General features: G+C 46.0%; 1 protein-coding gene across 4 annotated transcripts in view; it reads left to right on the top strand.

The window, feature by feature from the left end:
• The window catches only part of LOC139751831 (lachesin-like), a 193,365-nt gene that overhangs the window by 167,447 nt on the left and 13,570 nt on the right, over positions 1-12,348 (top strand). For all 4 annotated transcript variants that reach the window (XM_071667454.1, XM_071667455.1, XM_071667452.1 and 1 more), the window contains one exon: positions 5,242-5,427. In XM_071667454.1, the coding sequence (XP_071523555.1) occupies positions 5,242-5,427 (186 nt within the window). The remainder of the gene's footprint in view (positions 1-5,241; positions 5,428-12,348) is intronic.

The following is a 12,348-nucleotide window of genomic DNA, read 5'->3' as shown; positions in this document are numbered from 1 at the left end:
TCTGGATGAAGTGGGTATCGAATACACACACACACACACACACACACATATATATATATATATATATATATATATATATATATATATATATATACATATATATATATATATATATATATATATATATATATATATATATATATATATATATATATATATATATATATATAATCACACGGTATTCTTCCAAGAGCAGAATTCAAACAGCCATCACTTTCAAGGGACATTGGCAACAGCAACGGCCGAACTGGCCCACAGATACATACATACACATACACACACACACACACACACACACACCCGCGCGCGTCGGAACCTGTGTCACTGGACTGGATGCTGGCCTGGGATGTGTGTGCGTGTGCTCTGGATGAAGTGGGTATCGAATACACACACACACACACACATATATATATATATATATATATATATATATATATATATATTTTCCCTGGGGATAGGGGAGAAAGAATACTTCCCACGTATTCCCTGCGTGTCGTAGAAGGCGACTAAAAGGGAAGGGAGCGGGGGGCTGGAAATCCTCCCCTCTCTTTTTTTTTTTTTTTTTTTTTTTTTTTTTTTTTTTTTTTTCCAAAAGAAGGAACAGAGAAGAGGTCCAGGTGAGGATATTCCCTCAAGGGCCCAGTCCTCTGTTCTTAACGCTACCTCGCTATCGCGGGAAATAGCGAATAGTATGAAAAAAAAAAAAAAATATATATATATATATATATATATATATACATATATATATATATATATATATATATATATATATATATATATATATATATATATATATATATATATATATAATCACACGGTATTCTTCCAAGAGCAGAATTCAAACAGCCATCACTTTCAAGGGACATTGGCAACGTAGACGTGGAGCCCACAGGAGCGAAATGACTATTCGATCACTAGTAAGCAAATACCTTCCTTCTTAGCACGCATAAGCAATGGGTTCTCCACGTGTTATGTCCCCCGTCAGGCGAATATCAACCAGTAGCTAACGTATCTACCAACCTTATAGTCGAACTCAGTGATATCTGAGCAGCGAATATGGCGAATGAGCACTGCCATAGAACACACAATATCCTCCCGACAGCAGGATTCGAACCGCTACCACCTACGTGGCAACCGGAGACGCTAAACCGCTGCGGTATGGAACCCATATATATGATGAAGAATATTCGATTACAAGCACTCGTTTCCTTCCTCTTCTCTGACCTGACCAGTCTATAGTTAGCTTTCCAGCTAAAGCCGATCTATTCGGCAGCTAATTTTCCTCTAAGTCTACTTTGGATGATTCACCTTCCAATCCCTTCCCTCCCTCCCTCCCTCCTCGCTCCCCATTTCCTCCTACTAAACCTAATCCTTCTGTCACATTTCCCCTCGTGCAAGGTATCCCGTGTTATCTCCCAGTAACAGATTGAGTACGGCGTATGGCCCAGATGGCATACCTCCTCAGGTCTTAAGGCATCGTGTCTCTGAGCTGGCATCAATCCTGCTTGCCCATTTTCTCTCTTGAAGAAACTTTTGGAAGTATGTCTTGGGTCAGTCCAGTCCTAAGACCACCACCCTAGTATTTCTAACTTTCACTCCATCGCTCTCACTTCTCCTATCTCCAAAGTCTTCGCGACTCTTCCCAACTGTCCCTACCATAAACATTTAGAATCTCATTGTCCTTTTGCACATCATCAAAACTGATGCCGTAGGTCAAGATCCATCAGTAGTCGACTCTTGTGTGCCCCATCTCTGGTCCTCTTCACTTGGGAACCATGGTTTATAATTTGTTGTGTCTCATGATATCTGACGGGATGTGACATCCGCTTTTCCTCACTGATCTTCCCGTGGCTTTTCTGCTTCTTCCTGCTCTCCCGGACGGTCCATAGGGAATGTTGTTGACGAAGAAGCGACAACTCCCTCTTCCCTATCATCTTCTCTCTATCCATCAGTCCCATTCACTCCTGTGCCGACGATTTCCCCTCTACACACTTCAGCTGATATTCCCTCCCGTCCGTCCTTACACCGATACTCGTTCTCTTTCTCGTACCGAACATATTTCCAATCTCACTTTGGATATGCCGGACATTCCTGAATGGGAATGTAATAACTTGGTTAAATTCAACACCACCAGAACACAGTATCTACCTATTCTGCATCTCACTAGTTTTCTATGACTCAATTTCAAAACACTGCGATTCAACCCTACAAAGACACAAATATGATGGACTTTACTCCACATTCTCCGTTCTATCCTGCAAACCTGACATGATGTACGTCGTAAAACCTACCCCCTCAAAAGCATCTGATCATATCCACACGAGTCTCATTTGTTCCCAAAGTCGAGTACTGTTCATATATCTGGGGTGACTCGTCTTCCACCTTTATCGTAACAGAGTTGAGATCCTTTTGCGCCTATTAGCTCTCCTTTTAGCACCTCTCTTCACTCATCCCAATCCCTCCGCCACTGTATTCGCTCCTGCTTCCCTCTCCTTATTCTAGATTTCCTTTTAGCCACTCATGAGCTGTATACTTGCATCCCAGACCCTGTGACTTGGACCCGCTATGCGTGTCTGGTTGCTGCTGCTTCCCATAGCTTCTGTGCGCAGATCAGTCATACGAGGATGAACCATTACGACAAATTTCTCCGTTCAGAGGAGCTGCTGAGTTCCCTTCCATTCCTCCTGTAACCTTTCCACTTTAATGAGTCAGGACCTACAGACGAATCCAGATTCCAAATTGATCCTTCCTTCCTCATTCTCCTCCATGTACCTTTCATCCAAGATGGCTATTACTTGATACGTTACTGTCATTCTATTCACTAAATACGTAACTGACATTCTCACAAGTTCAGTTAAAGGGAAACAATACACACGTCTATATTATTCATATATGATGACTCATATAATCAGCCCACCTCATCAACTCATCCAAATGTATATTATAACTCATATAAATTCACTAGAACTAGTGTGTATGACTCACTAAATCATTCAATAAAGAATAAGTTGATTGGTTAGTAGACATAGGAATGTTTATTATGTATTTATGAATGTCTTCTTTTCCCTTACTCTATTTTCGACGTTATTTTCTCTTCCTTGTCTTTTTCAACCATCCATCTCTATTCTTACCATCTCGTTATCAGCTATTTTACTTTCGTATTCTCCTTCTCTGGATTCCCTGTTCCATCTCTGGTCACCACAAAACCCATTCCATCTGATCATTATACTACTCACTCCACCTGGTTACCATATAACTCAATCCATCTGGTCATCATACTACCCATTCCATCTGGTCATCATACAACCCATTCCATCTGGTCATCATACAACCCATTCCATCTGGTCATCATACAACCCATTCCATCTGGTCATCATACTACCCATTCCACTTGGTCACGATATAACCCATTCCATCTCGACACCAAATAACCCATTCCATCTGGTCACCATACTGCCCATTCCGTCTGATCACTATATAACCCATTCCATCTCGACACCAAATAACCCATTCCATCTGGTCACCATACTGCCCATTCCGTCTGATCACTATATAACCCATTCCATCTGGTCAACATACTACCCATTCCATCTGGTCACCATACATCCTATTCCGTCTGGTCACCACATTACCCATTCCATTTGGTAACCACACTACCCATTCCATATGGTAACCACATTACCCATTCCATTTGGTAACCACACTACCTATTCCATCTGGTCACCATACTACCTATTCCATCTGGTCACCATACTACCTATTCCATCTTCAACACTGTGTCTACCTTTTTACCAGCGTGTTCTCTCTCTCTCTCTCTCTCTCTCTCTCTCTCTCTCTCTCTCTCTCTCTCTCTCTCTCTCTCTCTCTCTCTCTCTCTATCTATCTATCTATCTATCTATCTACCTACCTACCTATATATCTACCTGTTTCTCTCTCTACCGATGCACCTTTCTACCAGAGAATATATCTACCCATGTCTCACTCTACTTGAGCATCTCTCTACCTGCAGTTTTCTACCCGTATACTCTACCTGGGCATCTCATTACCTGCATTTTTCTACTTTTGTAACTCTCTACCCGTACGCCTATCTACCTGTGCACTTCTCCATCTGTGCACCTCTCCACTTGTGCACTTCTCTACCTGTGCACCTCTCCACCTGTGCACCTCTCCACCTGTACACCTCTTTACCTGTGCACCTCTCCACCTGTGCACCTCTCCACCTGTGCACCTCTCCACTCGTGCACCTCTCCACCTGTGCACCTCTCCACTTGTGCACCTCCACACCTGTGCACCTCTCCACTTGTGCACCTCCACACCTGTGCACCTCCTCTCCACCTGTGCACCTCTCACTTGTGCACTTCTCACTTGTGCACCTCTCCACTTGTGCACCTCTCCACTTGTGCACCTCTCCACATGCGCACCTCTCCACATGTGCACCTCTCCACTTGTGCACCTCTCCACTTGTGCACCTCTCCACTTGTGGAACTCTCCACTTGTGGAACTCTCCACCTGTGCACCTCTCCACCTGTGCACCTCTCCACTTGTGCACCTCTCACTTGTGCACCTCTCCACCTGTGCACCTCTCCACCTGTGCACCTCTCCACTTGTGCACCTCTCACTTGTGCACCTCTACACCTGTGCACCTCTCACTTGTGCACCTCTCACTTGTGCACCTCTCCTCTTGTGCACCTCTCCTCTTGTGCACCTCTCCTCTTGTGCACCTCTCACTTGTGCACCTCTCACTTGTGCGCCTCTACACCTGTGCACCTCTCCACTTGTGCACCTCTCACTTGTGCACCTCTCCACCTGTGCACCTCTCCACCTATGCACCTCTCCACCTATGCACCTCTCCACTCGTGCACCTCTCAACTTGTGCACCTCTCCACATGTGCACCTCTCACTTGTGCACTTCTCCACCTGTGCACCTCTCCACCCATGCAAACCCACCCCTCCCCCCGCACCCACACACATCAAGGGACCCCTACCATCTCTAGCCTTTCCCCTTCCCTACTACACCCCCCTTCCCCCAAACACCCTCTCTCCTCTCCCCATTTCCCTCCCTCCTCACCCGCTACCCACACCCACCCTCCCTTCCCTCCAACCCTCCCTCCTCATCCTCGCTAGAGTGGCTAGCAGGGGTCCCCTCCCTCGCCCATCCAACCCACCGTGCTTGCAAGCCCACCCACCCAACCCACCCACCACCCACCCTCGCCTGAGCATGGCGTTTGACCCGGCCGGCAGGTTGGGTGGGTCAAGGCGGACACAAAGGCCATCCAAGCCATCCACAAGCACGTCATCACCCACAACTCGCGGGTCTCCGTCAGCCACAGCGACCACAACACCTGGATGCTTCACATCCGGGGCGTCCAGGAGGAGGACCGAGGACCTTACATGTGCCAGATCAACACCGACCCCATGCGATCCCAGGTCAGTGCCACCACGACGACGACGACCCCTCCTCCTGCTGCCTTCCACACACACACACACACACACACACACACACACACACACAAACATGCCTCCTCCTCCTGCTGCTACCTTCCACACACACACACACACACACACACACACACACACTGCCACGCCTCCTGCTACCTTCCACACACACACACACACACACACACACACACAAACATGCCTCCTCCTCCTGCTGCTACCTTCCACACACACACACACACACTGCCACGCCTCCTCCTCCTGCTGTTACCTTCCACACACACACACACACACACTGCCACGCCTCCTGCTACCTTCCACACACACACTGCCTCCCTCACTCATGCACACACACTGCCTCGCTCACTCCCACACACACACTGCCTCCCTCACTTCCACACACACATTGCCTCCCTCACTTCCACACACACACTGCCTCACTCCCATATACACACACTGCCTCGCTCACTTCCACACTACACACATTGCCTCCCTCACTCCCACACACACACTCCCTCCCTCACTCTCACCAGCCCTGAGCAACACCGACCCCACGCCCTCCCAGGTTCGCCCAACCCAGCCACCAGCTTCCTCCCACGTCTCTGTAAACAGTAAACACCTGCAGGATATATGGACGTATATAACTATTTATCTTTTGCATGATACATGATTTTGTTTACGTATGATTCAAGTAATCAAGTAAAGAGGTTTGTAGACCAATTCTGACCTTATAATTCTGACCTTACAATTATGAACTTACACTAATATTACAATGGAGGTCTAGTATGGTAAGTTTAACAGTCGCATATTACATTTTTTTTTATATGCATGATAAAAAAAATTACGTAATGTTAAGGGAAGAGATTCTATGTTACTGAGACAGAGATAACATTGCAAGTTATTTCTGTCTGTGACTCGATGTGAGGAAGCCATATGCCTTTTCCGTTAAAAGTCCACATATGGCACAGAAGATGTCTTCTCCACACGGAGTTAGAAGTATGATTAACCTGACTATTTTCAAGATGTTACTTATAGAATGTATAGATACTGACAAGCTATAGATATCTCTAGTATAGAATGAGGCTTGGAATGAAGGCTTGGAAAGGTCGAATCATTGGATCTCTGATTATAGTCCCCGATCTTGTTAATCACCCCTCGTCCTGATCCTATATCCAAGACATGAGGGTAATTAGGTCATCCATTAGTTAACGATGAGACTAAACTAATGATTGTTTAGCCAGTGTGTGGATGGTGTTACTCTATGGGGGGATAAGTGGATCTGAGAGGGCGTGTTTGTGGTTGTGTGGAACGCCTACTTGTGAACTGGTTGGTAATTTGGCCCTTAGGCCTACCAACTACCATGGGGTCGTTAAGGAACCGTCAAGGTATATATGACCACCGAGTGGAAACGTCTTCAGCGCCTTCTTCAGGTGGTATGAGACATACCTCACTACGTGTATGGTCCCGGTGTGTGTGTGTGTAGGGTGGACGGAGAGAACTGACGAAGCGCTTGTCCCACGTACGGATCTCCTGACGAGGGTTCGTGTGCCAGGACCCTATCGTCGCGTGGCCCTCCCCTGGGAGGGCGTGATAACCAGGGTGATGAAGTGGTTCCTGCCTGAAGGAGACACTGAGGGAGACGGCCGGCGGAGGGACGGGAGGTAAAAGGTGGAGGGGTGGAGAGTGTATGAGGGACGAGACGCGAGTTGCATCAGGGACGGGACGAAAGGAATAGGGAGGTTGGCTAGACGCGGGATGGTACGAGGAGCGATGCTGGATGCAGGAGGGAGACGCCAGCTGGAGGATAGGGGGTCTTAAGGGAGCTTAAACTGATGCTAGAGGGTGAGAGGGGAGGGAAAGGTAGGGAGAGAACTGGGAGAATGAGGGAGGGTGAAGGCAGACAGGTACCAGCCGAGAAAGGTCGTGAGAGGGACACAAGGTATGTACGTGAGAGGGGGCGCTACCTAGCTAAGGAGGGTAAGGGAGAGAGGTGTTAGGTCGGTCCAGGGCAGAAGACAGAAAGCTCCACACAATACATGGGGCCAGCTTAGCTTTGCTACCAGTTGGAAGCTTAGCTTTGCAGCCAGTGGGAAGCTTAGCTTTCCATCACCTCTCACAGCGTTCATTCCTCCATCTTGCAAACACGTCTTTATCCACATCTCCCGCTCCATGTTCGTTGACATCTTGTTGCTCTTTCTCCATCACTCTCCTCCTCCTTATTCCTCATCTTCTTCTTCTCCTTCCTCTTCTTCCTCTTCTTATTATATTATTCTTATTCTTCTTATTCATCCTCTTCTTCTTTTTGATATTTCGTCTCGCTTCCCCCCCCTGCTAGACTTAGTTGACCAAATTCTTCCCGTATATCATATCATTCTCATATATATATATATATATATATATATATATATATATATATATATATATATATATATATATAGATAGATAGATAGATAGATAGATAGATAGATAGATTCCCCTCCCATATCTTCCGCTCGCCTTAGTGACAAATAGACATTATTTTTCCCTTTTCTTCCTCCCCCTCTGTCTCTTTCCCTCGACTCCCTGAACCTTCTCCCCCGACACACACACACACACACACACACACACACACACACACACACACACACACCACCCCCTGAACCTGGGGAGGGGAGGAGACAGACCTCTGGGGGTTGACGGGGTGGGGAAGGCTGGTTAGGAGGGAGAGAGAGAGAGAGAGAGAGAGAGAGGGGGTTTCCACCTCCGTCATAATATACCTGACTGGACCAAAACGCTTCTCCCTCCCCCCCCATTCAACTTCAAATTGTCCCCCAATCATCAGCATGAACAGCGTATCCCTGGGATGCCGTCAGGGGCGTTGATCCCCTGCCGACCTCTATAGATGTTCGACCATATGTAAAGATCCGTCGATGGCTTCCCTTTTTAGTCGCGCTCCCTCTGGTCGTCCTCTCCCCCCTCCTACCCCCCACCAATAGGCCAAAACCCAGGCAGAAGCGAAAGAGAATTTCACAGGTTTTCACCTCCCGAGTCGAGTGTTGCCGGTCGACCTGGTAGAGAGAGTCGACCTGGTAGATAGAGTTAGTGAGTGTCGACTTGTCAGAGCGTCGACCTGGTAGAGGAGAGTCGACCTGGTAGAGAGAGAGAGAGAGAGAGAGAGAGAGAGAGAGAGAGAGAGAGAGAGAGAGTCGACTTGTCAGAGCGTCGACCCGGTAGAGAGAGAGAGAGAGAGAGAGAGAGAGAGAGAGAGAGAGAGAGAGAGAGAGAGAGAGAGAGAGAGAACAGAGAGAGAACAGTTATATGCTGATGATTCGCTAGTCATTGGAAGGTCGGGTTGCATCCGCTGTCAGATAAGAACGGATGGATGAATTGGAGGATAGATAAGCTGGCAAGCTGGTGATGTAAGCTTGAGTCAAGCTGTAGATATAAGCTTGATTCAAGCTGCAGATAAGTTCTTAAGAGGGTCGAGGAATGAGAGAGAGAGAGAGAGAGAGAGAGAGAGAGAGAGGGGGGGTGAGAGGTGGGCATCGAACCAGGCACAATTTTCTTGAGCCAGCAGCAGCAACAGTGCTACACCAAAGAAAACCTGGGCAATCTTGACAGACAGACAGAACAGATGCAGAAGAAAGGATTGGAGATGCTGTGGGCAGATGCGGTAAATAACAGATGTTGATTGGGCAGATGTGGTAAATACATTACACGTGTTGATTGGACAGATGTGGTAAATACATAACAGGTGTTGAGTGGGCAAATGTGGTAATACATAACAGGTATTGATGGACAGATGTGGTATATAGATTACAGGTGTTGAGTGGACAGATGTAGTAAATACATAACAGGTGTTGATTGGACAGATATGGTAAATAACAGGTGTTGATTGGACAGATATGGTAAATAACAGGTGTTGATTGGACAGATATGGTAAATAACAGGTGTTGAGTGGACAGATATGGTAAATAACAGGTGATGAGTGGACAGATGTGGTAAATAGGCTACAGGTGTTGAGTATGAAGTGTGGCAGGATATATTTTAAGAGGGGGAATTGATGCAGATAAATCTATACAATACTGTCTCTCTTCGAAGACCCCCTCTCTCTCAACTCGAGCCCATCATTTCCCTGCTACTGGACGTAGCGCAGCCTTAAAGCTACAGGAACCCTTAAGGGAAAAAAAAGGGTCCTGGTATGAAACCAGTGACCCTTTTCAAGAAATGGGTTCTTCCACAATCGTAAATAAATTTTTTCTAAAAAAGGTCGCATTTTAAGAAAAAAAAATGGAATGCACTTCTTTAGCATTTCGATCCACATTCTCATTTCACACGAAAACCTAAAAAAAGAAAAAGAAAATGAGAGAGGGGGGAGAGGAAATGGAGAAGGAAGTAAGGGAGGGAAGGAAGAAAAAGAGAGAGGAAGGAAGGGTGAGAAAAAAAAAAGGGGGGGAAGGGCGAAGGCAGGAAGGAGGAGGGAGGGAAAGGAGGGAAGGAAGGAGGGAAGGGGACCTGGAACCACTTCATAATGAGCTACTGTCGAATTGCCCCCCCCCCCCCCCACAAGCATTCCATCAACACTAACAAGGCCAGAGAGATGGGGAAAGAGGGGACAACCCAACCACCACCATCTCTCCCCTTTCCTCTCCTCTTTCCCCAAAGGGGAGGAGGAGGAAGAGGCTTCCCCCTCCTCCTCCTCCCCTCACACATAAACAGCCCAGCTGGTCAGCAATGAGGTGGGGTCTAACTGCTAACTGCCACACCTCAACGATAGATGGTCCTGTTTGTTTCCACGGTAACGACCTTCAAGGTCTCAATTACGTCGTCTCCTGGTCGTCCCCCCCCCCCCCATTATAATGGGCCATTCATACCCTGACTGGCCCATCATAAGAGCCGGTGATGTCATAAATGGCCCATCGTAATTGGTCATTAACACCATAAATGGCTTTTTATAGTATAAGATCTATTGGTATCATAAATGGCCCATCGTAATTGGTCATTGACACCATAAATGGCTTTTTATAGTATAAGAGCCAGTGATATCATAAATGGCCCATCGTAATTGGTCATTAACATCATAAATGGCTTTTTATAGTATAAGATCTATTGGTATCATAAATGGCCCATTATGATAGATCGTCCACTTATAAATGGCCCATTGTAAGATCCATTAATATCATAAATGGCCCATCATAAGAGCCATTTATATCATAAATGGCCTTCTATAATACTATATCCCCTCTCAACATAAATGGCCCATCATAAGAGCCATTGATGCCATAAATGGCCTTTTATAACACTATATCCACTCTCAACATAAATGGCCCATCATAAGAGCCATTAATACCATAAATGGCCTTTTATAACACTATACCCACTCTCAACGTAAATGGCCCATCATAAGACCCATTTATATCATAAATGGCCCACAGTAGTATAGTGATACCCACTAACAATAAATAGCCCATTTTAAATGGCCATTTATATCACAAATGCCCCATTATAATGTCCTTTATAACACACACACACACACACACACACACACACACACACAAGGGTTTATTTTCCACATCTAGTTTAGTGATAAATGGCATTTCTTTAACTTTGGATCTTACGAGTAACAAATCAAAACAGGTCATTAAGATCTCCTATACGAGCGAGGTCGTGCCATAATTGACATAACAAGACCGTAATCACGTTGTTGGACAGTTACAAAGGGTTTATCTAATTGGTCGTTTCGAATCTTGAACGAGTAAGAGGAATTGTATGACTATAGTAAGATGTTACAGATAATCGACCCCCCCCCTCCTCGTGGAGTGGTCTTATCCCCTATTAACGATCTTATAGATGGTAACAAGGCAATTAGACTCGAAGAATTCTGTTTCACGCCCGTTGTTACACTGGCTTATTGACATCCCGTTGGCATAAGCATCTGTGGGTTGGATAGGTAATGACACCTGTTTATCTATGCCTGTTGGCATACGCATCTGTTGGGTAAAAACAGGTAATAACACCTGTTTATCTACGCCTGTTCGGTAAACAGGTACGAACACCTGTTTATCTACGCCTTTTGGCATACGCATCTGTTGGGTAAAAACAGGTAATAACACCTGTTTATCTACGCCTGTTGTCATACGCATCTGTTGGGTAAAAACGGGTAATAAGACCCGTTTATCTACGCCTGTTGTCATACGCATCTGTTGGGTAAACAGGTAATAAGACCCGTTTATCAACACCTGTTGGGTAAACAGGTAATAACACCTGTTTATCAACGCCTGTTGGGTAAACAGGTACGAACACCTGTTTATCTACGCCGGTTGTCATACGCATCTGTTGGGTAAACAGGTAATAACACCTGTTCATCTACGCGTGTTGTCATACGCATCTGTTGGGTAAATAGGTAATAACACCTGTTTATCTACGCCTGTTGTCATACGCATCTATTGGATAAACAGATGATAACACCTGTTCATCTACGTCTGTTGTCATACGCATCTGTTGGGTAAACAGATAATAACACCTGTTCATCTACGCGTGTTGTCATACGCATCTGTTGGATAAAAAACGGGTAATACCTCCTGTTTATCAACGCCTGTCGGTATACGCATCTGTTGCCAAGACCCGTTTCTCACACTCATCTGTTACCACCGTACCGTTAAGAATGCTTCGCTCTCCAGTGGGGGGGCCCAACCAACAGGACGCTCTCCCACCTCCCTCCCCCACAGTAATGGACTCTCCCAACCACAGCCAGCCCCACACACCTCTCCCACAGTGTTCGACTCTCACTCTAAGAGGAGAGAGACATCAATCTCTGAGGTTGTCACACTCACACACACACGCACATTCCTCTCCCTTAGTTTGGAAATCTCTCTCACTGTCACACTGGAACAGATAATGTTAGTATTTGTACATATATATATATATATATAT

Source organism: Panulirus ornatus, chromosome 12, assembly GCF_036320965.1.
Source record: "Panulirus ornatus isolate Po-2019 chromosome 12, ASM3632096v1, whole genome shotgun sequence".
Taxonomy (NCBI): Eukaryota; Metazoa; Arthropoda; class Malacostraca; order Decapoda; family Palinuridae; genus Panulirus; species Panulirus ornatus.
This window is presented reverse-complemented; position numbering and strand designations above follow the sequence as displayed.